General features: G+C 36.6%; 1 protein-coding gene across 4 annotated transcripts in view; it reads right to left on the reverse strand.

Moving 5' to 3' along the window:
• Positions 1–5,272: 5,272 nt before the first annotated feature.
• AGL (amylo-alpha-1, 6-glucosidase, 4-alpha-glucanotransferase) overlaps positions 5,273–24,874 on the reverse strand; it is a 35,747-nt gene continuing 16,145 nt past the window's right edge. For all 4 annotated transcript variants that reach the window (XM_066192378.1, XM_066192379.1, XM_066192376.1 and 1 more), the window contains exons 15-34: positions 24,404–24,505; positions 24,016–24,168; positions 23,785–23,935; positions 22,532–22,656; positions 22,307–22,419; positions 22,076–22,210; positions 21,455–21,585; positions 20,758–20,894; positions 18,988–19,121; positions 17,655–17,830; positions 15,902–16,004; positions 14,455–14,680; positions 13,942–14,053; positions 13,433–13,568; positions 12,125–12,237; positions 11,197–11,408; positions 10,578–10,675; positions 9,923–10,010; positions 9,698–9,831; positions 5,273–8,332 (exon numbers count right to left, since the gene is read on the reverse strand). In XM_066192378.1, coding sequence (XP_066048475.1) covers positions 8,215–8,332; positions 9,698–9,831; positions 9,923–10,010; positions 10,578–10,675; positions 11,197–11,408; positions 12,125–12,237; positions 13,433–13,568; positions 13,942–14,053; positions 14,455–14,680; positions 15,902–16,004; positions 17,655–17,830; positions 18,988–19,121; positions 20,758–20,894; positions 21,455–21,585; positions 22,076–22,210; positions 22,307–22,419; positions 22,532–22,656; positions 23,785–23,935; positions 24,016–24,168; positions 24,404–24,505 — 2,697 coding nt within the window. In that variant the 3' untranslated portion in view covers positions 5,273–8,214. The remainder of the gene's footprint in view (positions 8,333–9,697; positions 9,832–9,922; positions 10,011–10,577; positions 10,676–11,196; positions 11,409–12,124; positions 12,238–13,432; positions 13,569–13,941; positions 14,054–14,454; positions 14,681–15,901; positions 16,005–17,654; positions 17,831–18,987; positions 19,122–20,757; positions 20,895–21,454; positions 21,586–22,075; positions 22,211–22,306; positions 22,420–22,531; positions 22,657–23,784; positions 23,936–24,015; positions 24,169–24,403; positions 24,506–24,874) is intronic.

The following is a 24,874-nucleotide window of genomic DNA, read 5'->3' on the forward strand; positions in this document are numbered from 1 at the left end:
AATAGAGTACGCTGAGAATTACATTTATGAGACAAAAGATACTTTTACAGCAATTATTATTCCGAGTTACCTTTTGTGACATCAAAAGACTTTAAAATGTTACATTCAAGCACATAAAACCTTTGAGTCTGATGTAGTACTTACATTTCCAGGGATTTTGATGATTTCTGGGTGAAATTCACAGTAGCATTTTAGCTATGCTTAAGAGGGTGAAAGATGGAGAAATTGAGTCCACTTTAAGACACCACAGTGAACTGGCTGAAGAGGTGGAAACAGGGCTGACAAAATAATGCCAAATTTTCACTTCGGCCAAGTAGAAATGTTTATTCAGCCTCTAAAGGACTTCTTCTCCCCGTGAGATTTCAATATTTTAAAAGTTTCTAGTTTTCAGAATAGTGAAAAACAGGTGATAATTGAAATAAGTTTGGAATTTCATCTGTGGTTACAAGTAGTTCCTCAAGCTGCTCTTCCCTTCAGTGGTGCAGAACTCTTGGTCAGGGCAGTGCTGTATTCTGGTGTGACAGCAGCAGAGCCCTGTGGCTGTGCTGTCTGCTCCCCTGAAGCACAGGGCCATACAGACCAGCCAGGAGGCCCAGACTGAGGCAAACTGCAGCTCCCCCTCGCCATCATTTTTGTTGTACTACAGCATGCAGACACACCAGACGTCAGAACTTCCTCTCTTTCCTGCTTCCTCCTTTTGAAACACTCCACAGGTGAGGAAACATCTTCCTTGTCTCTTTTGAATGTTCACTTAGAAGTCCTCCTCCCTTTCTGCCATAACCCATCCTCAAACATCACCCCATCTCGGACCACCAAGTAGTAGGGTTGCTCTTCAGACAGTCAAATATGAAGTTAAAATTCAAACACTGGGGTTCTGCCCTCCAAGAGATTATTTTTGAAAGAGCAATACTGCAGCTCCCTCTTTAAACAAATACTGAAGTGCTTTATAATTTGAATGGCAGTAGTCACAGAAACACCCACTCCTCACAATTAAATGGAGCCTTTTTATGTTAAATGAAACCAGGGAGGATAGAAAGCAGGATGACATTTAACATCAATATTCAACTTAGAACAATTAGTTCATAACCAATAAAAGCATCTGCTGAAATTTGGAAGAAATGCTTAATTACCTAACTGAAGGCTTCTTATCTCCGCTACTAAACTAATAAACATGCACTTTTAAAATATTTTAACTTTTGGATTTCTCTGCTCAATCTTCCAGCACAGAAAAAACAAGACTTTCTAATAACACAGATACAAATTAGAAATTTCCAAATCCTAATGCTTTTAGGGAATTCTTGTAAGGTCATCTCTGAGAACATGATGGAAATAACCAGAGGAACACCTGTCTACTACTATTACTGCCACCCCCCGCCCTGACCCTAAACTAGGATTTATTTGCTTTTAATATTCCCGAAGAGAATATTTTCACCAATTTGATAAATCCAAAGTACAAAATTCTACCAGATTTTTGGGACTACAGCTGAATTTAGAGTATGTTCTGTTAGACTCTAGCAAAGGTGTATGACAAGGAAGGCAAAAAACATCTCTGCATGAGAGCTTTAAGGAAACTATTGTGACAATGAACCCCAGCACACAACAGACTCCCTACCCTGGAACAAACAAATGTATCACATTGCAACATCTAATTTTTGCTTTTAACTGCTGCTTGCAAAGGTGAATAAACTGTCTAAAGACAAAATTATTCAAAAATAAACCTGCAATTGTTTAAGGCATGGAAATTAAATTACACTATATTTACTCTGATCCAGGTGATAGCAGCATCTGGTTCTTAGATTTAGCTAAATGGTGCCTGGAGGCCTTGGAAAAGCTCTGCAGTAACCTAACTGCTCCTAACACATGAATCTGGCCCTCCAGAGGCCTGCAGGGAGACCTCCAGCAGTACTGCCAGCCAGGCATTACAAGAAAACAAAACCAGCTCTTGAACAGCTGTTCCAGTAGGCCTGATTACAGGCTTTACAAATTACAAAATTACCTTGAAAATGTGGGTGCTCCCACGCAGCTTCAGCAAGTGGAATAACTGCTAGAAAATGCAGTCTGTTAAACATACAATGAATGCCACTAAAAAATATCCATGTGATGTCACAGTTAAGTTAAAATACCCACAATTATAGTGAAAGATTGCCCAGGCAGAATTATTTTGAGGCTTCACATTATTTTTTTTTTTTTTTGTGCAAAAACAAAGCATTTAAGGAAACAGAAAAAAATTGTGAGTAATTACAGAAGCCTTAGATGAACTCTGATGCAAATATTAAATAAATGCCTAACATACACCTGGTTTCATATCCTAGCATTTCCCACTCTTTAGGAGATAAATAGATTCTTGAACTTTGCAATAAAACAGAGAAGTAGATTACTGGATTTTTAAATACTGAAATACTTATTAGTTCCAGTTATCCCTTTAAAAAAATCAAACTGTAACTAAGCCGTCAAAGATGCATTTTCTTTCCCACTTCTCCTACATTAGGATATATCACTGAAAAAAACAAAACAAAACAAAACAAACTTATGATTTTGACGTGCGGGAATGGAGACTTGAGCCGTTCCAAGGCAGCAGAGCGGGTGTAGCCGTGAGAAAGGCGGAGCCCTGGGGAGCGCGGGGGAGCCGAGCGGCCCGGCCCGGGCAGGACACGGCAGCGCCGCAGGGGCCAGCCAGCGCCGCCCTCTGCTGCCACGGTGGAAACGTACATTTTTATCTAGAATAAAGAGCTGCACTATTCTTACCCTAAGTTCTCCTTAGGGATAATACTACGACACGTCTTGGTAACACTTAACCTACTATTGCCCTCCAACGACCGCTCTTGCCAAGACACTCTTACCTCATTACGTGGCTGCTCTTCAGAGTATTACACAAGCAGCTGTGAGCCTTACTCCTGCATTTGGAACCAATTTCTCATTGCATACTATTAAAACAGATACCCCTCTCCAGGTCTAGTTTGTATCTAGACAACGGCGATAAGACCAACTACAAAGAAATCTAAAAAACAGCCCCTGAATGTATCCCATAAAAGAGCAGATTGGTCATTTTGCAGAAACCTTTTCCTTGAGACGTCACTTTCAAGAATTATCTTTCAGCTTTCTCAAATTATGTGGTTGTGACACTAAAAATCACCTTAAAAAGACGACTTCCACTATTATAATTTAATCCTACTCTAGAGCATCATGGCTTAAAATAATTGTACTTAAAAGTCTGTAACTCATGTGACTGCAAATATCTTCCTTCAGAAATGATGAGAAGACATCATCTTATGCTTCTTAACACCACACAAAATTAAGCTCCAGTTTGTTTGCCAGCCTGAACTCAGAAATAAAGAACTCCACAAGGAACTTAAGTCCATTAGTACCTGAAGTCCACATCATCCAACGTAAGACCCTTGCCAGGCTGCAGCGTAATTCTCTTCTTTCACGGCCAGCTTTCATTCTCACTGCAAAAAGGCACTGTATGAAGAGTAGTTTCTCTGTCTGAAGTTGTACTGAGATACTGCCGTGGCACACAAAGGGAAGGGCTCATGGATCCCACAGATTACATAAATTTATATGAATTGAGGCGAACAAGTTTATTATTTGTCAAGTTATTATGATCAGTGGTACTGAACTTTGTGTAATATGATGAGAATGATACACTGGGTGAACAGCAACCTGAGGCTGAAAGGTTGCAAACCGAACAGACACATGGCAGAGATAAGATTTCTGAAAGAAACAGATTCAAGGAGATAGTACACAGTGAGACAAACGTGTCACCGGCCAACGAGACGGACAGTGCTTACAGAAACACAGAACAGCACAGATGGCCCAGACTGCCACCTGACCAGCCACAGTATTTCTGTATTATTCTTAGGTTCACTTCGTACCACCATACGTTAATTCTACTTCAAAATCTGACCCTGTAAAAACCAGCTATCGCTAAAACAATTAGCATTCAACTTTGTGCCTTGTTCAGCTGCTCGTGCTCTGAAATCAACGCTCCCGATTAAAAATGGCCATTGGCCCACTTGGTCCCCTGCACTTTGATGCAAAATTCACAACTGGGAAGCCTCTGTTTTAATTTAGTCAGTAACTTCTGAGAAATACCAAATGCACAGGCAATCTTGTCGAATGTGAATAGAGCTGACCCCTCCGTTGTACCGCTACATTAAAACAACAGGCGTACAAGCTCCCGAGTTTGCACAAACCTCCAGATGCTCACAGGCAGGCACATTTTCCTTGTTACGGTTTCCAGGCACATTGAGCAAGGAACGCAAGGTGTCAGCCGGGGCAGGCTCCAGCGGCTTTCCCGAGGAGTGCGCGGCCGAGCCGCCCGCAGCCGGCGGCGCGCACAGACGGCTCCCGGGGGCCGGCGCTGAGGGGCCCCGGCCGCGCTGAGGCCCAGCGGCCGCCGGCCCGCCCGGCCCGCGCCCCAGCCGCCCGACGGCGGATGGCCCTGGCTGTGCTGGTGAGATTAGCGGGCTCCTGAGGGGGCAGCTGTCCTGACTGCAGGTGCTTCCCCACACGGCATCTGCAAGCTCCAGAGGAGCTTTCAAGAGAAACCTGCCCGTCACCACTGACATTCCATCCATCTATTCCTCCACTGAGCGGCCTGAGGGGCCGTGAGGGCTGAGGTGGCAGCTCTGACCTTACCAACTCCCCCAGCTCAGTGACTTGTCACTTCTACATTTCCTTAACTATTTTTCAATAGAACATTTATTAAAAGTATATACAGTAGAATGATAAATTACTTCTTAAAGAAAATGCTTGAATGGAGAATTAGAAAAAAATCCTATTTTTATAAAGCATGGAATGAAACGGGGACATCGCAAAACACTCGGTACACCAGGCACCAATGCTGAGAGACTTTGATTTTACAAAGCAGGCCTGAAAAGTGAAAATGCCTTCTCCATAGTGATAAGAATTTTACTCCAGAAGTTAATCACTGTATCACTTGGGTATCTGTAAATCAGTTAATCAAGACTTGTTTTGGTGAATTTGCAATCCTATTACCTAAATTATATAAGCATTCATAGCAGAAGGTCTGCTAGCCCAAACCCACTCAAACCCAGCTAGGAGAGCTGACATTGACACCAACATAAGAATCTCAAGTTTATGCTTTTTTTCTGTTGTCGTTTTTGTAATAAATCTTATTAGCACTTTAATATTTAACCTGAGGAGTTAACAACCTCTCCCCTGTATGTAAAATCACAAGAAGTGAACACTGGCTGCAAAGTTTGACTTTTTTTAAAAAACAACCACAAGAAAATGTTAACTTTGAATTAAATAGTTTTATTTTGTGCATTTCAGAGAGGAATAATGACATTTTCTAAAATCAGTTGTTGCTGTGATAGACAGACATGTAAAGCTCATGTTTCCATTTTACATTACAACATGCAGTGTGAGAATGATACATAAGTTTACTTGAATTCTCAAGTTAATCATCTTTGAATAAATCAAGAGCTATTAACTGTGTGAACATTCATAACAGTTAAAATTATTTCAATTGGGAGGAAAAATAATTAGTAATACAATATAGATCAAGAAGCACCAACTGGAACACAATGGATACACAGTTCTTACTGAGTTATTTAGTTTATTTCTATTTTACCAATTGTAAGTTTGCATTACTAGAAATTTTTGATTATAGGATATAAAGGATAATGCTACAGCTCAGTATCAGTCAATGCAAGTCAGCTTTTTTTAGGGGATAATGACTTGATCTATATGGGTATCAGCTCATTTTATGTTAGATTTAACTTTTTCTTCCTTCTTAATTTTTAAACTGTCTGGCTTGACAAAGTGTTGAGTAGCTTTTTGAGAAAAAAATAAAAAAGAAACACCCCAAAACCAATAAACCACCACCCCCCAAGAAAGTTAATAACCTTAAATCTTACTTTCGTTGCTACTTAACAGCAAAGTCAACCAATACGTATTTTTTCCCTATTTAAAATATTTATCACTAAAACTATGCTCAACTAATCAGAGCATAAGCAACATTATAAATGGGCATGTTTAGAAGTTTCATACATATGTATTTTTGTGTACACAGTGGTGATTTATCTTTAAAATTTTACAATTAAATTAGAAAAAAACCCTAGCAGTGACAAATATGCAGTCCCTATCAGCAGTGCAGGTTGCAAAACTGGAAAGCAATCTGTACATAGCATAGGAAGGTTTTGATGAAAAATTTCTCTTTTTTTTTCCCAACACTTAAAGAGTGTTATTGCCAATGAATATAATTTTGACACCTGGTGGAAATCTTCAACAGTCATAGCTCTTAAGCTTCACTTCCAATTTTAAAATGTTTTCATGAAGTAAGAACAAATTATTTTCTGCCATTTTGTACCTGTTTTCTAAGCCACAGGAGCCATAAAACATACCTTGAAATAATAAACAAGAAATAGGTATCCAGGAAAACAGTAAAGCTAGTGAAACAATAGGACATAAACCTCAATATAATTATCAAGAATTTTGGAACGTTCAGTGCAGTATGAAAAATACTTTCTATGCCTCTTGCACATTAAAAAAATAATCTGTAGCTGACATTTCAGTAACATTTTTGATCAAATGACATTCCTTATGCATTGTGTTGAGAAAATAAAAAAATCCCAACCCATGTACTGCAGCTCAAAAGTTCAGGTATAATATAGACGTTACCTATCCCTAACTTCTAAGGACTGAACACTTCAGCAAGGGAGTTAAAATCCTTATTAACCTTTCAAACAAATAGTAGATGAGTATAGCCACTGCTTACAATTCATCTCTTGAACCTGTTAACTTGCCGTTACAGTATTTACCTGAAATACATCTCCCTGAACAAGACAGCATGTGTGCACTGTACTTTAGACAGAATACAGAAACTTTAAAATACAGATACAATACAATCTTGATCTATGTGTTTTAGTGCATTATAATTACATCCTGTATTTATTTTTTCAGCATATGTTGTCTAACATTAAGAAATAGTGCTTTTGCTTTTCTACCTTGTGATGTGGGAAGTGCTCTCAACCATACTCTGCCTGTTTATTGCACTATGATGGAAATATTGTATGAAGAGCTGAGAATTACCAACTGCTCTCCTCAGTTTGTGAACCCTGAACTTAATAAGGACATGCAGGCATCCAAATATGAAAAAAACACATTTTGCATCATGTTCACTGGATTTGTTCCCAAAGGACACCACACAGAGGTAGCATGCTTATTGTTATTGGTGCAATTTCAAAAGGCCCAGAAGCCCCATATTCTCCTCTCTGATAGTAGGCTACTATGTCTTTCCATTGTGTTAAGCATTTCCACCTGATTAATAGAGCGAGGATTTTCCCAAGAAAGGATCACCTGAGCCCTTCTATCTCTTCAATAAATTAATTTAATAAGCAGTTAAGCACATTGGCCTTCCCTAACATATAGGTTGTGCGTTGTATGCACACTTCCTATGAATTACCCATGGTGAATACCAGATAGAAATTAAAAAATAGGTTTGCTATATGGCTCATGGTATTTAAATAATTCTAAAGACAGATAAACATTGGATGTTACCTCATTATTGCTTGAGCTAACTCTCAAAGTAAAGTTTTCAAAAGTTTACGTATAACTTCAAAGTTTGATTTATTACAGTGTTCATGCACTTTATTTCTGTGGTTGCTTAGTGGAGTGTTCAATTGAACACAAACAAAAACATCTCCATTATACAGTTCAATGGAGAGATAACATTATGCCTTCTTTAATGCATGGTGCTAGAGCACAAAGCATACCAAACTCAGAAAGCTAGAGGTTAGTCTACTCCCCCTTAAGCATGCATTTGCAAAAACATCCATTTACTCTTTAAGAGACAAAGAAAAAAAAACGTAAGAGCTGTGCTACTTTTTTTTAGCTCAGGAAGGAGCAAACGTACTTCGATACATCATGATTTTGTTTTGAAAAAACTAAAAAACCAAAGCTACTTAAAATTAAGTTTGTGCATATTCTTAAAATTCCTCCTTACTAAAAGTTTCTGCATCAAGTGTGCACTGCAGTTTTATTTTATTGTCATGCCCTGATTTTCGAAAAACCTAAGCCCCACAAAGTGATAGGGCACAGAAGCTGCTGGCATTCAGCATCTCTGGAAGTCAGGACACAGCTTAAGTGATTGTGCAGAACAGATAATTTCCCTTGCAGTGTAAGACAAGTGTTCATTTATGCCCAGTAGTAAGACCACATAAGTTTCATCAAATCTATCAAAATAAACTTTTACAAGTCATAAAGAATTTCAAGGATAACACCAATCGACCAGGCCTGAGTTTCACAGCTGAAAGGACAATACTGCCCATTCTCATTGGTTAGCTCTGGAAGCCCTTTCCAGGATGATCTGATAAAAGAAAACACAAGTGAGTATGGTTGTTAAATCATAGATCAAAATAAAAAGAACATTTCATTTTAAAGCCTTTTGGAAGATAAACTCAGTAGGAAACTGAAAAGCTTGACTAAAGGTCTGCTCTCCTACAAGCACAGTATATCCTTTGATAATTGAGATCTAGTATTTTTTTCACCTGCAGTTGTTAACTGTAGTGTAAGTGTTTCTTCTTTAAAGCAGACTCTCTGCTACTAATAATAACTAAACTTACACAACCGGTGTGCTGCTCCTGTTTCTCACTCCGGTAGTTTTGCATTTGGAAGAAGAGATAACAATGGTGTTCAAACTACACTTGAAATTGATTATGGCGCTAAAAAGTGACCAGGGCTGGAAGACAGCATGATTACACAAACCTTGTTTTCCTCCTTAGGAACAAACCCCCCCCACAAACTAACACACAAAAATAAAAACAATGCCTGTTGCTACACTATTCGTTCTGTACAGAAACAAAGTATCAAAACAGAATTTAAAAAAAGTACACTACTTTAATAACACAGAAAGAAGCAAAGAGTGTTACCAAACTGCAGGTTTTTTCTGATACTATCAAACAAGAGACTTGGTCAAGAAACCACAAGGCAAAACGTTGCCTTGCAAATCCTTTTTTCTTCCTTGTGTGGTCAGACAAACTTTTTTGTCATGAGTCCTGAATTACTCTTTTGGGTACAAGTAAACGTTTGTGTGCTGCAGAACAGATTATATGGAAGAGGTATCAAGGGCAAGGTGTTTTGTTTATTTTAGTTTGTCTCAAATGCTTATTAGGTAAAATAGATGGCAAAAGAGGAAAAACAATGTGTGGACTTGGTGGCTTGGTTTGAGGGAAAACTCAAAATGCACGTTCCTCTGTCTCCTTAGAAAATCAAGGTTATTAGTATGACAGCTTCAGAATCTTAATTTCCTCACATAGAACACAATAAATCCTAACATTATTTTACATCATTTTATCTGCTGCAATTTAAATCTGTCACTACTTGCCCTTTAACTATTATGTTTTATGAAGTTTTTTTAAAAAATTTTAATTTTTTTTTTAAAAACAACTCACTGACATTTTTTTTCTGAAATTTCTTACATGAAATAAGATCCTAATTTTTATGTAAGGTTTATTTCACCCAGTCTTTGTATGGATAAGTATTAGGAATTCTGCAGTCTGTAAAAAGCACTAGATCTCACCTGTATTTGAAACCTGACTTGAGATCTGCAATTGCACATATAGCAGTCAACTTCCTATCTAGAAAAGAGATCCTGTTTATACAGTAGATTTACGGTGGCTATCACTAGCTTGGTATTTTGAATATTCTGAATCTGTGTTTGTTGTTACCTTACCTTTCAAGATGAACATAGTGGCGAGAAAGAAGATTCTTAATCGTAACTACAGTTTTTGCATATATCTCTGGACCAATCAACCTAGAGAAATACAGTTTGGCACGAAGAAAATATCCAATTGGCCACAGCCATTCCTAAACAAAGAATAAAAAGAGATGATTATCAAAGCAGTTGATCTGAAAAAATGACTACACTTTTTCTAAAATTGAAGGAAGTAGCTCTTACAGGTCCTTGGTGATAATTAAACCCTCTGGATATGTTGTAGTTGTCATTGTCAAGAGCATTATCATAGACTCCACAGTACACCATATCACTGCAAGAAACAAAAAAATGTATTATGCAAACAAAGTCTTAATTAAAAATGATACGCAGAAAAGGAAAACAGAAATTAACCAAAAGACTTGTCATCTACATTTATTGATGGTTAAGTTAGGGAGGTCTCCACCAGGTTCTGCACTTTACATGACAGTGGAATTCCAAATAAAGTTTAAATTTGTAAGAAAATAGTCGACTTCTTGAAAGGACTTAAGAGTCATAATTTTACCCTTTTACTTTTACTCAAAGTGCAGTACTGTACACTCTGTTGAACACTGTATGACCCAAGATGCGAATTCAACACCTTTGTTATGATACCAAATTTGACTTGCTTACTGTGAGGCACCCAAAACCACCCAGCCACTGCTTACAAAAGAAATCAATTGCATGGACTTCCAGAACAGCAAAACAATTTTTCTGGAAGTATTTCCTGCAGCCTTATTTCATCAGTATAAATGAAGATTTCACACCATCACCACCACCCCTGCCCCACATTAAATAATTTCTACTGTTGTGTTTATCATCTTTAGGAATTACCACTTGATCTTATCTCTACTGTACTTACTCTGGGTCTAAGGTTTTCATGCCTAATGGACCAAGAAGCTTTTCCTCTGCTATCTGCAGAGCTTTCCAAGCTCTCTCAGGTGTAAACAACTCAGGGGCCTAATAAAATAATAAAGATTTAATGAATGATCTCTGTGCATATATAAATGCAGAAGATAACAAAAAGCCTGAGTTTTGTGTTACTGAATCAACTTCTGGAACCTAAAAGTCAGAGTAAGCAAGAAAACAGAAGGTATCCAGTGCTCTTTTCAATTTTGATTTTATTTTATATACCCTTGCCAAATATTATTACTGAAGCTCTTTCAAATCCAACAAAGACAAAGAATCCATCCTTTTAGGCCAATTTGATGGGAAAAGCATCCTCCCAAACCTAGCCACAAAAGATATTCTGGATACAGTGAACACAGCAAATTGGCAGGTCCTGTCTTGATACATTTTTAGGAGATAGTCCAAGATGGATGAATAATAAAAGCATGGAAACAAAGTTGCTTTCAAAAAGTTATTCCAAGCAATGTATGTTCCTGATAGAGTGCCATGCAGATGGACCTTAAATTGTTCATTATAACTGAACTAAGCTTGCATTTAAGTGCAAAGCCCTCCTCCCACATCCCCACACTTACCACAACCATTGCTATTGGAAAATTTGGCCTGAGTTGGTAATCACACCATGGACTCGAAGCACCATAGCTGTCCTTATAAATGCCACGTTTGTGTACAAGATCTGGATGTTTTTCATTAGGATCTGCTGGATTCTCAGAGACAAAGAACAGCCTTTCAAAGTGTCCTTGAATTTTCCTGTCCCACTCATCATACGTGATAATCTCCTCCTTTCCTGCAAGATGTTACACAGTTTTAATTTTCTGCAATCAGCCACAGTGACAACAGCAGAAGTATGCTTCTTGAATTTCTGACACTTCATATAACAGGAGCAGACCTAGGATCACTCTCTCAGTTTGTAATTCCCTACATTTAGGCCAATTGTACAGATCACAGGAGCAATAGCTCACTGAAATTTCTAGTGAGACTAATCCAACGTCGGAGTCTCCACAGGGCATATTTTCACTTGAGCTAGCAAAGCTTAAAGTAACTTTGTGATTAGAAGGTTAGTTCCTCCAAACCATAAGGGACTTCCAATGATATTTATGTAAATATTCCCAGCAATGGGTTTTCTGTGTTATGAATATTGGGGGAGGGACAGAAAGAGAAAACAAAGAACTGTCCTGCATTATTTTACTTTGTATTCTTATGGCAAATGATACAATCATCATAACACACAGTAACCTTATCAGTTATAATGATTTTGAGAAAAGGTATTCAGGCTCTGAAATTCCTTTGTAATCCACTGAACAAACTATTTCAAATGTTGAGAAGACATTATAAACTTCTAATAAATTTTTATAGTAACAAAAGGGTTTTGATCATACAAGATACATTCTCAAGTTTTTGCCCTTTTACCCCTAAAACTTCTGAGGTTACACGGTCACTATTTCATTGCTTTAGTTATTTTTATAGTGCAGTAATACAATTATGAGATGTTCCTGTTTTTACCATGTCTTTGTACAGTGACTCCATGGAATGGAAATATGTTTTTTCCAGATAAATCCATTAACCAGCGAACAGTCGACTTGCACAGGCCAACAATTTCCACAGCAGAGCCATCTCTAAAATAACAACGATAAAAAACCTCATCATTTACTTCAAGTAGGCTATTAAAGTTCCATGAGTAACTGAAAAATTTAGATTCGTAAGTATCTTATTTAGACAATTTCTTTTTTTTTTTTTATTTTCCTACTATTCCCCGATTTCTCAGTCAGGGAAAGAACTTGCTTGTAAACTGGGTAGCAAATACCTTTTTTCTGTCCAGCAGCCTTATTTAAAGTAGTATTATCATAGCCAGCTAATTAGCACAAACAGAAGATAATTTTATACCAGTGATTAAGAACATGGAAAAAGGATCAACCCCAAATGTAGTCCTCTGATTGAACTGTGTTCAATATGAATTTTCTCAACTGCACATACACTTCTGTAACTTAGGTAGAAGTTCCACCATAAGAGATTACTGAAGTCAAAAGTGAGGGAATAAAATAAGAACCAAATGCACTTCTTGGACTTGCTTCTTTTTTCAGGTAATATTCATCTAATCAATATATGCAAATATTTCATATTGCATCACATTCAGCTTTACTGTCTACTGGATGGAATTTTCTCTCTCATATCACCAACTCAATCTCTTTCAAAAAGCACCTCAATCTTTCTTGGCTCCCAATTAAAATGCTGGAATTCTCAAGCAAGGTAACATTTTCCTCAATTCTCACCCATGGATGGCAATTGATTTGAAACTAATACTGTACTAAATTCAAGCAAGGATGCTTGCAGCAGTTTGCTAGCACGTAATAAAGAGCCTATTTCAAAATCCTTAATCTCAACTCTAAAAATGAAGATGTAAATATTTTTGAATTCAAAACTAAAACGTATTCAAACACCACAATTATCAATATGTAACTTATATAAGAAGCCTGAATAACAAAGTACTGCTAGTACAGCAAGTATACGGTATTTCCTAAATTACATTTAACTACTTGTATTCAGAAGTCAACTCCTGGCATGGAGCTAAGACTGTGACAAAAGCCACGGACTTTATCTGCCCAGGAACACAGCTTTTGACTTCGAATCAGCACAAAGAAAAAAATTCCATTAACACTTTAATCGGTAGAAACATTTAGAACATTTGAGAGATAACCTCTCAGACGTGTCAATAGAACTCACAGTGGTTCTGCCGAAGAATTTAAGCTAAAAAAAGAATTAAACCCCACCACCCCCCCCTCTTCCTGGCTAAAGCCCAGCTTTCCTTCATACCTCGGAGTAGCTGGAATTCCTCTGTTGTGAGCTTTGTCGCTCTCTCCCATTTTATCCATCCAAGTGCCACAATTGAAGCGGTTCCCTCCAAAGACAAAGCCAGTTTCATGGTCAACGCCTGCAGTTACATTAAAACCTGGCAAGAAAGGATATTGGCTGTTAAGTTCATTTTTAAGAAAAAACAAAACCCCAACTACCCACACCCCCAACCCAAACATCCTAATAAAGAAAAAGACCTTTCAACAAGAGACCTGAGGAAGGTTTCTGAAGGCAACTGTACTTTAAGTGAAATTTTAAAGATAAATTGTACAATAACATATGACCAGTTGCTAATAATAAACTATTATTTAGGCACTTTAGAAATATTAAAGTAATATAGTTTTAGGTACAATAAAGATAAAATCATTCAAAAAAATATGCTCAATAGAAAGCAGAAATAAGAGGAAAAGGAAATAAAAAATTTACTCATTAACTTCTGTTTCACACACCAAGTGTTCTGTGTTTGTTACCTTCATCTCTCATTTTTTCATCAATCTGAGGACCAGCATTCCTTTCCCGGAAATTTATGCCTTCCATATGTCGTTGCATTGCTTCCTGTATTACTTCATAAAGTGGCTGATCCTAGATTCATTACATGTTTGGATGACATGTGAAAGGCAAGATGAAAAACAAGTAGAAAGCATTTCTTAAACCTATAGTTTATAAGATATTCCGAAAAACCTCCCAAACCATCAAAAATCTTCAAGTAGCATCCCTGGCAATACATTGAAAAAATGTTTATATGAAAAGTTTTATACAAGACAAAGAGCAACAAAAAGATTAGAAACTTATAGAATTTTTTTCCACCTTGCACTTTGTCTAATCAGGTGATGCAAGAAGTGCCTAAAATATGGAATTCTTGCGCTATAATCAAATTTCACCATAAACAACAGATAGAAACAGGTTCTTGTAGCTAGAAAAAATTACATCTTTTCATTAAAACATTATAGTTTCTTCAGTAGTTAAATTAGAAGAATTTTTACCACAGTGCCTGCAGGCTGAGGAGAAGAGTCATCCCTTGGGTACATTCTAGAAACAGGACACCTGAGAATGTCTAATCCATTGGGAACAATTTTACAGTACTCCTGGATACAATGAAGCCACCACCACACAGCATCACGACAGTTGTATCTGGCATGTGTCCCCCCGCCGAGCAGATTGGGAATGAGACCATGTCTTAAAGTCCCAGCAAATGCTAAAATGATGTTTCTAGAACAAAAGAAAACCACAGTCTTGACTAAGTTGCCTTCAAGGCCTTCATTGGACCAAGTATGAAATACAAAGCATATAGGGTTACGTTAATAGCAAGACGACAAACAGGATTTTAAAGACAGATACCAAAAGTTTGCTGTTGAAAGCTACAAATATTCAGTTTAGCATGAACTCCCTTTACAATAAAAAACCACCCATTCCCTAACAAATTCCTCAACATGAATACAATAAAATCAGTTTGCACAAAACATACATCATCCATTATAAGGAAAAGATAATTTGCTTTTTAATAGTTAGTGATATGGACCTAAATCCAAATCCCACTGAGGTCACAGGGAAGGCTTTTATTGACCTTGTATATGATTACCCTGGTATCCAGTCTGATGGGTGGGGTGGAATGGGGACAGAGGGCAGGAGTAGATGGGAAATTTCTATTAAGATACAGAGAGGTGAGAGCAACTGTGGTTATGAGAGGTTTCATTTGAGAACCATTGCTCATACCTTGCAGAAAACATGGATTCCAACTAGCTCTAAAAGGCAAAATAAACATCCTAGTTGACTGCAGATCTCTCTGCATGAAAAAGCTAACAGTTGGCCAAATGTACAACAGCAGAAATACATGCTGATTTACACCAACTAATTTTTATGTTTCTATTATGTGCCAAGCTCCATTCAAATTAATATTAATGAAAATATCAAATTCATCTGGCTTATGTATGGCTCATTTATGAGGTTGAATATTTATAGCTACCAGATTGCAACAATGCAACTAGCTGATTTCTAGTATCAACAGACAAATACTAGCAATTACAAAAAAATCATGACACACCTGCATTCATGCCTTTCTGATTAAAACAGTATTTTGCTACTTCAAAATTTTACATGAATAATTCTGAAAATATTGCTCAGCAACAATGATGTTAAGTACTAGTGAAACAGTCACTTTGTTCAAGGACAAATAGTAGCGGTGCTGGGGTTAAAACTACCTTATCTCTGTAGAACATCAGCTTTGTGTCACTGCTAAGATGGCAAAAAAGTGTTTGAGCAGTATTTTTAATTCCACTTAGAGGGAGCTCCCAAATATGTCTAGTGCCATTGAAGTTTTATACCGCACATCAACTGTTTCGAACAGCTTGTGCATCAGCTCAGGTTTTGAGAGCACTGCTTTTTCCTCACTGCCTACAAAGCCAACAAGAACCAAGGCTAGGCCAGTCTTACCTTGCTTCTAGATAGCGCCCAGTAACTAACATTAGACCTCTTAGTGCAATAAAAGTATCCCTTCCCCACGAACGAAAAATTCCAGAGGAAAAGTGAGGTAAACCTGAAAAGCAATGTCATTATTCATCTAATTAATCAATATAGCAGAAATCTCCCAGCACACATGTATAAAATAACCAGAAGTAAAAAATATATCCTAATTTATAACTTTTTCCAAGATTAAAATATTTCAGACAGACTACCTCCTAGACCAAGTTCTTGACAGAATTAAATACACCTTATTCTAGAACAATGCCTTCTAGAATTTCAAGATCACACAAAAGCATTTCTCATCGCAGTAACAGTGACATTTTAATTTTTATTAAACCATCTGGCAACTTAACCAAAAGTTAATTGAAAGAAACAGAAAAAAAACTAGAACCATGACAAGATGGTAACACTTTGTTGGCAAGAGTTTATGTATGAGAGTTGTGGCATCTCAGCAGCATAAAGGGGATGAGACTGTTCTCAGACACCATGAAGGACATCCTGCTTCTCTTTTCCAGCAGTTTATAGAACTACATTTTACAGCAGACATTATAACATATAGCTTTAGGAATGATTCTAACTGATGAGGCATAACAGTTAAAAACAGTAAGGTCCATACTTGTCTTTTCTTCCATTTGTTTCCTTTTATGATTTATTAAACAGAAATTCCACATGATAAAGTTTCAAACCAGCAGTCTCCTGTGCATGCTTGGTAGAACAACATTTCACTTTTATCACTTACTTTAACAAAGTATTTGCTAATTCTCAAATATGGCCTCCACATCTCTGCAAATTAATAGTACATGGCAGCAGCACTTAAGAACGATAATCTGTGTACAATTTAAAAATCTCTGGCACAACTACCAGTGAATAGGTGAAAGGAATATTTAAAACCAAACCCTTCAGTACAGTTAATCTTTATGACCAGTTTAAGGGAACACTGTGCCACTGTGCTTCTAGGTAACACTAAAGCAGGCAAATGGAATGTCATTAAAATCCAGAAACTAAAAGCAATAAAGCTACACAAGAGTGATGGCAAAAAGAAAAGCACTCCACTGAGATGCCACTGTATCTGTGGACATTTAAAAGTTTCCATGGCTTCAGAAAAGGAATGAGCCAACTCAGAACCAAAATAAATTCATTCTGTGCCACAGAAGATAATACTTTGGGCATAGACAAATACCCATAGGAAGATTGCCAGATGCTGGCAGAACATTTGGAGGTATAAATACTTCTTGCTGACTGCTTTTATGCTCTTTCCTTTTGGAGATAGATCAGGAGTTCTTCTGGTACTTGGAAATCATAAATTCACTCTCGTTACTCCATTACAATTTACTTTTTAAATTCACATTTATAAAAGATAAACTTAAACCCCTTATGACAAGTATACTCATCTCAGGCAAGTCTTCTGGAAAGGAAAACATCATTTTTGTAGCTCTCTATTTATGGTATCAATAAATACAGCAAAAAATGTCTCTAAATAGAGCATTTATACATAAAGCTCTCTCTCCCAACCCTCATGAGTACTACTAGAGAAAACTCTCATACTTTTAACATCAATGAATCTTTACCTTAAACACAAGGCAAAAATGAGTGAAATCACTACATTTTATAGATAGCTTCTGATATATGGCTTGCAAACATGATGCAGAAAAAATGAATATAGTTACTAAAACCAGTTTAGCTGCTTTGGAAGACTTCTTTTTTAAAGGTTGTTCTCACTTACCAGCTGCTAAGGAAACACAACATTGTTCTTTCTCATTTGTAATCTCATTCAGCCTATAGGGAACATCATGTAAGGAAGGAGACAGATCTGGCAGACAAGAGTATTTTCCTATCCCACATAACTGGATTGAACCCAAGGAAAGGTGTTTAACAAACGTTGATCCATTCTGCACAAAGCTGTAATTCAACATAATTAAATTAAAATAACTTTGTATTCAACAATAGCAGTCTATAAAATGTACTTTTTTCTGTTTACTGAAGGTTATGACAAGCATTATATGTAAGCAATATAAAAAACTAGCAACAAATTAATTCTAGTATTTCACATTAACTGATTTTTTATCTAAGATTTAATCTGTAAATCATTCATTTTCCTAAAAGGGCCGTCCAATGTTAAGAGCAAATCTTAATTGATTAATGCCAATGGAAGTGTTTATAACATGTATTTCTAGAAAAGTTAAAAAAAAGTTGTTTTGGTTTAGTCAATGCCTATGCACAGACCTAAGACTTCTAAAATACAATAAAAAATATTTTACTATGAACAAAAGTTTGTCAAACCTAGTCAGTATTTTTAAAGATCATATTTTTACATATAATACAAAAAATGCAAATCAAAAAATCTATTAAGGCATTGCTTAAAATAATCCATCTCCATTCCTGACTAGTTGATCTCCAAACACTTTTTCATAAAATATAAGAAAAAAGAATATATATGTATATATACATTCCATGATTTCACAGCCATACCAAATTCTATTCCCATTTCAATGTCCCTGTTTTTACAAAACAATACCAACTTGCTCAGCATATTCATAGCTAGAATAAAGTCTCCACAAAATGAATCTCCCTTTTCTTTGCAAGAAAAAAGAAGACTGAAAATTAAACAGTTATGTCAAAAAGTAAGCAGAGTGCTCAGATAATGGGGAGTAATAATGGAAAAGTGTTGAACAAAGCACCAGCATCAAATACAATCTGGTATTTTCTTAGTTACCTGAACTTCACGGTATCATTGCATTGGTACCAAAATTATAGGGAAAAAAAAAAGCTTCCAAAGTCTGGCTGAAAAGACTCTGGCTTAGGGTTTCCTCCTCCTACTGCTCAATGCCAACAGTAGTCATAAACTGAAACCCTGGAGAGTATCTAAACTCTCAGTCTTCCAAACCAGCACTGTTAGAAGATGGATTTGACAGTTCTCTACCAACTGTACGCTTTCACATTAGAGGAGTATGAAAAGATTCAAATTACAAATTCAAATTATTCTTCGGTAGATAGAAGCCAAAAGGTTTCAATATACACAGATGTCTTTATCACTCTGATAAAAAGGCCAAGCATACCTTGACATCTGCTGCCATGCCACATCCAGAAGAGTTGTGTATGCTCCCACTAGAATGGCATCAAAGTAACATGGGATGAGGTAACGAGGAATTCTCTTCAGGTACACAAACATGGCCTTCAACCATTTACCAACCTATTAAAAAATAACAGAATTAGAACTTGATCCACCCAAGTTCAAAAGCCAGTGCTTTCAGGATCCATATTTCTACAGTTTTCGTACATGTATAACACTCCAGTTATGCTGTACCCTTCTGCTCCGAACTTTCAGCTAAAGGACATGAACTCTAAGAAGAGTAGTAGAGAAAAATGTGTATTGCGTCTATACTAAATGAGCCAAAGTGTGAAGTATAGAAGGAGACTATATTTTGCTAGTCTAATAGTCCAAAAATGAACTACCATGAAGCTGTAATTAAGATTAGGTAGCAAAGAAAAGTCACAACTCAAAAGGCATCATTATTATCCAAGCATGGGAAGGAAGTTTTGCTTTGCTAAAAAGACAGGATTGAAGAGATGAAGTTAAGACCAGGAATAAAAATTTATCAGAGCTAAATTATGCAGAGCCACTAGTGAATGACTGCAGGTCTGTGTCTTGGACTCAGGATTCTAGAGCTTCATATCCTTGTATCACTGCCACACATTTGACACCTGGAAAGTACTTTTCTTTCCTTCTAGTCCTGCTAAATAACATTATGACAACTTTCTAGCAAGTCACTAAAGATTTAAGTCTTGCAGATGAAGAACACACCTGCCAAAATATCACATGATGAGACTACACTAACAGAAAAAGTGTAAAGTTTAGTTCCATATGACTTAGGTCTTTGAAACAGAATGAGACATTACAAATTAAGAACTCAAAAATAAACAGAAAAAAAGCAGTAATCTTTGCAGAGCAGTAAATGTGGCAAGTATCAGACTAAGTTATTTTCTAGAAAAGCTCTGTTTCTCAGGGCAGATCTAGCATTCACTTCAATATATTAAACTGCTTTATTCATTCTTCTGCTTTGTATTACTAGACTTGAGTTCAGGAATAAAATGAAGTAAGAATATTAAAGCCTTTATTATTGTATTTGTTAGGTAACAAAAATCACATCTCGTGAAATAAATAGAAAAGTTTTCACGTGGGAAAAGAAACTATGAAAAGGACTGCACTGTAATATGGCTATAAACCAAACTTGAATCTCAGAAATACCTGTCTTTCCAGTGCTTGGCTGACTGTAACTGTATCATACTCGTGTATGCAGTAGTATTTAGGCACTCTCTTGAAAAGTACTTTCATAAAAAAACCAACCAACCAACCAACGAACCAAAAAAAAAAAAAAAACCAAAAACAAAACAAAACAAAAAAAAAAACACAAAAAACCAAAAAACAACCCCACCCCAAAAAACAAACAAAAAAACCCCCCAAAAACCACCCCAAAACCTACGGAAAAAAATATTGCTAACTTCATTTTTGGTTTGAGGAGCAGTAAAACAAGGAGGGACCCCTGCAAGCCTTCATGCAAGAGCTAAAAATACCTTCATACCCTATCTATTTTTCATTTCCCTTTTTGCAGTCTATTCTTAAATAGGATTGAAGGGGGGGAAGAAAAACATAATAGTGGTTTAACCTACTAGAAGAAATTGTCTAGACAGGAAATATGTTATAGACAGTCTGAATTAAAAACATAATAATTAAACATAATAATTAACATAATTAATAACAGTAATTGAAAATGAAACAAACTAGCAATTTAAAACCCCAAAGTTACCAAAGAAGTATTTTTACTCACTTCTGCACAGGTTCCAGCACGTGAAATCAGACGATTACTAACATAATCAATCATCCAGTCTCCAGATCTTAAATTATCACAAAATGGATGACCCAAATCATTCTTTGGTCTAATGTCTGCCATCACTGACATTAACCCTGAAGATACAAACCCAACTCTCTATTAAAAGACACATCATTATCACAAAGAGCAATTACAATTCAGGAGGAGAAAGCACATAGCAACAGATGTTTTAACCAGACTGCTTCGCTCCATCTGCATAACAAGTTAAACTATAATCCAACCCTAGTTTCCTCAGCATAAATCCTGGAAACTTAAAAGGAATCATTGCAAATAACCAGCATGATGGAATTTGTATGTTTGATAAATGACGGACACTCCTCAGTAATCTAGTAGGTTAGGTTATTGCAACTTTTCACTGGAAGTGTATTTGTTTTCCTTTTAAAGTCAGGGCACTGCAGTTAAAACACATCCTAGGCTGCAGTGTTAAGTTTCAAAGCATTGAGAGAGAAGGGTTTTGTTCTAGTTTGAGATTTCCTGGATACACCACCAATTAGTAGCATGGTCAAGCAGAAAAAAATTACCTTTTTTACCAAACAATGGCAGCAGCAAAACAACAGCATTATGATGTGATCTAGATTGAGCAGTTCTCATTTGCTTTTTTATTTGACGAAAAAAATAATGCTGAGTCTATTACCTTGGAGGCCTGCATACTTTAGGGGTGACCAGTTTGGTATATTGTAACAGCCTCCACCATCTTCCTGTTCTTCTGCCTCACATCTGTACAGCACTTGATTTAGTTCGGCCAAAGTTAGTTTAGATGCAATTCTGAAAAAACAGGGGAGAAAATAGAAGCATAACCCCCCCACAAAAAATCAGTAGGGAAACGGAAAGGATTTCACAAGCAATTCTCATTTCAGACTTAAATTAAAATACTAAAATATATACAGTTCTTTCAGTAATCTTGGAAATTAGGAGCCTGATTTTTCAGGTGTTCCAAGATGTTCTCAGATGTTTCAGAGTTTATTTAGAAACAAAGTATTAAGCACAAAATCACACCCCAACACTGAGAAGCAGACCATGTTAGAAAGTCCAAGTTAGGCAGCAATTACACAAACTGGGAAGTTTTTCAGTATTAGCCCCACTTAGTATTACACATATAAGAAGATCTCTAAGAGTGTTCATTGCACCCTGACAATACAAATCCATCTGTATCATCACCACCAAAACTCAACAATCCCTCAGCAGGTGTGCATAATATTCTCTGCTCCCCTAGTAGCTCTCTTGCTTCCATGCCAGAAACTTAAAGAATACTTACGAAGAAAATGGTGTTTTTAATATTGGTGCAGAGTGATCATCAGGAAGACTCCCAGATTTAAAATGAGAGTTGAACTGGATCAAATGATTGCGGAGTATCCCCACAGCCTCTTGTGCCTTGGGGTCCAGACTAACTCTGTAAATAAGAATACAGCACTTAGAAGAACTATTTTCTAGTCTCCTATCGCTCTCTTCAAACTCACACAGCCACATGGCAATTATGATAACGTACCTGAATACTATTACACTTCCTGGTGTTAATCTTTCAAATTCTATTTCCTGAACAAATTCATTTGGCCCTTTTATAGCAGTTCCAGCTTGCTTTATGATTTTACTGTCTTTTATCTTAAAAAAGAAAACAAATTGGCAACTGAAATTCACTGTCTTTTCTTCTAATATGAAATGCCACAAATTAAAAAAATATTATATCGGAACACGGATGAAGGGGGCTAATTACCTGGATATGCTCTCTGAGTTCCATTGTGAAATTAGGCAATCCATTTATGAAATGTAGATCCTTTTTGTAAGGACTAGAACTTCTCTCAATAGTTCTTGCCTCAAGTACTACTTCATCTATTTTTCCTAGAAAAAGTTAAACCATGTTGCAGTTCTTAGGATATTTGAAATGAAAAAAGTGATTCTTTTGAAATTATGAAATGAAAGCTAAAATGAAAACCCTGAGTATTCAATATCCAAGTCTCTGTTAGCAGAAGAACAGAAAAATGGCAAGTATTTTAAATATCTATAAATATTCATTACACACATGCCGTACTGTATTTAAAATGGCAATTTTTAATATTTTATAATAAATTAATCATAAAATCAGATTATGAGAGCATATCAACCTGTCTTTTACTGGTCACTAGCTTTCTTAGTTTCCCTATTATCTTTTAGGAGACTGTGCTAGATGACTTTCCAAACTGCAGCTACAAATGGTTTCTCTTTAACAGGTAAAAATTTATTATTAATATACAAATTCTATTTTTCTCTATCCTTTTAAGTCATTAACAGACATAAGGTATACAAGTCATGTAAATATCTTAAAATATAAAGTGACTGATTTTAAAACAAGCACACACATGCACTCAAAGAACTGAGTATATTTAAAAAGTCAGTTTGGAAAGCTTCTCTTCAGAAACACTTCCAGGTACTATATAGAAGTCATTACACTATGCTACTCTTAAGTATAGCAAATACTCTGCATAGTTAATTAATATAATGTATGCACTGCATACATATTGTCTTTACATTAACTTATTCAATAGAGTTCTTATTAAGATTTTTTCAAGCTACAAAATAGCTATGTATATTTGAAAGCTGAACAGCAATGAAATCAAATAGGATAAAATTTTCACCTTTTTCCTCAGTATAACAGAACAAACAGCAATCCCCCCAACTCCGTACAATTAACCATCTCACTATTCGTTAGTACTAGTTCACAAACAAGACCATAAACCCCCCGCCACAGCCTCAGGGGGAGCTTGCAGCAGGAATATTCTCAATATGAATGTTTCTGAAAACCCTAAGCACAGCAAGTCTGTTACTGGTTCTTTAACCACTTTTGGGACATACATATTAGTACATCCAAAAGGAGCATTATATACTGAGAGTTCTCATATGGATTTCATGTGCATATCCTTGAAGTCAAAAAGCATGAGTAACTTCAAAGTTTTGTACATGACAACAGCTCTTGGAAAAAAGTCTGTTTACCTGGGATACACATTTCAGGTACTTCTTTACTGTAGAAACAAGTTTTGGGATCCCTGAAGGCAGTTCGACACACAGCCACAACAGACTGGTGTGTGTTAGGGCAGTGTCTTGTCACTGCAACTATATCTTCATCAACTTGGTCTACATACACCTAGAAAAGACAAAACATTGCAACTGTGCTCACTCAGAGCACACATATGAAGAAATCCCAGTGTTACCCTCACTTCTTGCCTGATTAAAGCCTTTAGCCCCAAGCTCTTGATGCAGCCGGTTGATGGCCAGCCTTCCTGCCAGAATTCCTGTTTGGAAATTAACTTCACCAGAGGACAGATATGCTGCTGGATTCCATTTTGCATAAAACCTCTCTTCAGATACTACAGAGATCTGTAAAAAAACAAATTTAAGCAATTATCAACCACTCTGGGAAATAAATACTACCACACCTTGAGGTCTGAATTGTGTAACAAATTAAAATTTCATATGAAGCTGCACAATCTGAAGTAATACCAGAAAGCAAACTGCTTGGAATTTCAAAGAAAGAACATTAAAATAAGTGTTCTAGGATGAGAATAGAAGATATTTTTAAAGGTAGCTTAGAAGTTGAACTGGAGACACGCACCTGGTGTGGTACTAGTTCATCATAGCCCTTGGTACTTCCTGTGGCACAGCATGCCATGGAAACAATCATTGCACTAGGAAGAGCATCATATGCTGATCGGTGCTGCATCAAAAAATATATAGGCAATAAATAGTGAAACCAGGAAAATTCAATCCTCCCAATTCAGCATACAGAAGATACACTCAATTTAACAGAAGTGCTAAACCCATAGTCAACACTTTCTCAATTACAATACAATTTTTGGAGAAAAAGTCTAAAAATGAACTAAGAAAAGAAACTTCAGAAAAATCATCAAAATAAGCAGTCCCCACCACCATCTCTCATTCCTGCCTGTAAACAAGCTTAGGAGAACTAGTCGACAAGCAGAAACAGAACCACTTCCACCAGCTGGATGAAAGACTCAAATCAGCTTATTTAGTTACTTTATATACTTCTCCCCTTCAAAGACTAAATCTTGAATGTCAGAGGGTA

The sequence above is a fragment of the Chamaea fasciata genome, unplaced genomic scaffold (genome assembly GCF_029207755.1).
Source record: "Chamaea fasciata isolate MVZ Bird 193981 ecotype frontalis unplaced genomic scaffold, bChaFas1.0.hap1 SCAF_10, whole genome shotgun sequence".
NCBI lineage: Eukaryota > Metazoa > Chordata > Aves > Passeriformes > Sylviidae > Chamaea > Chamaea fasciata.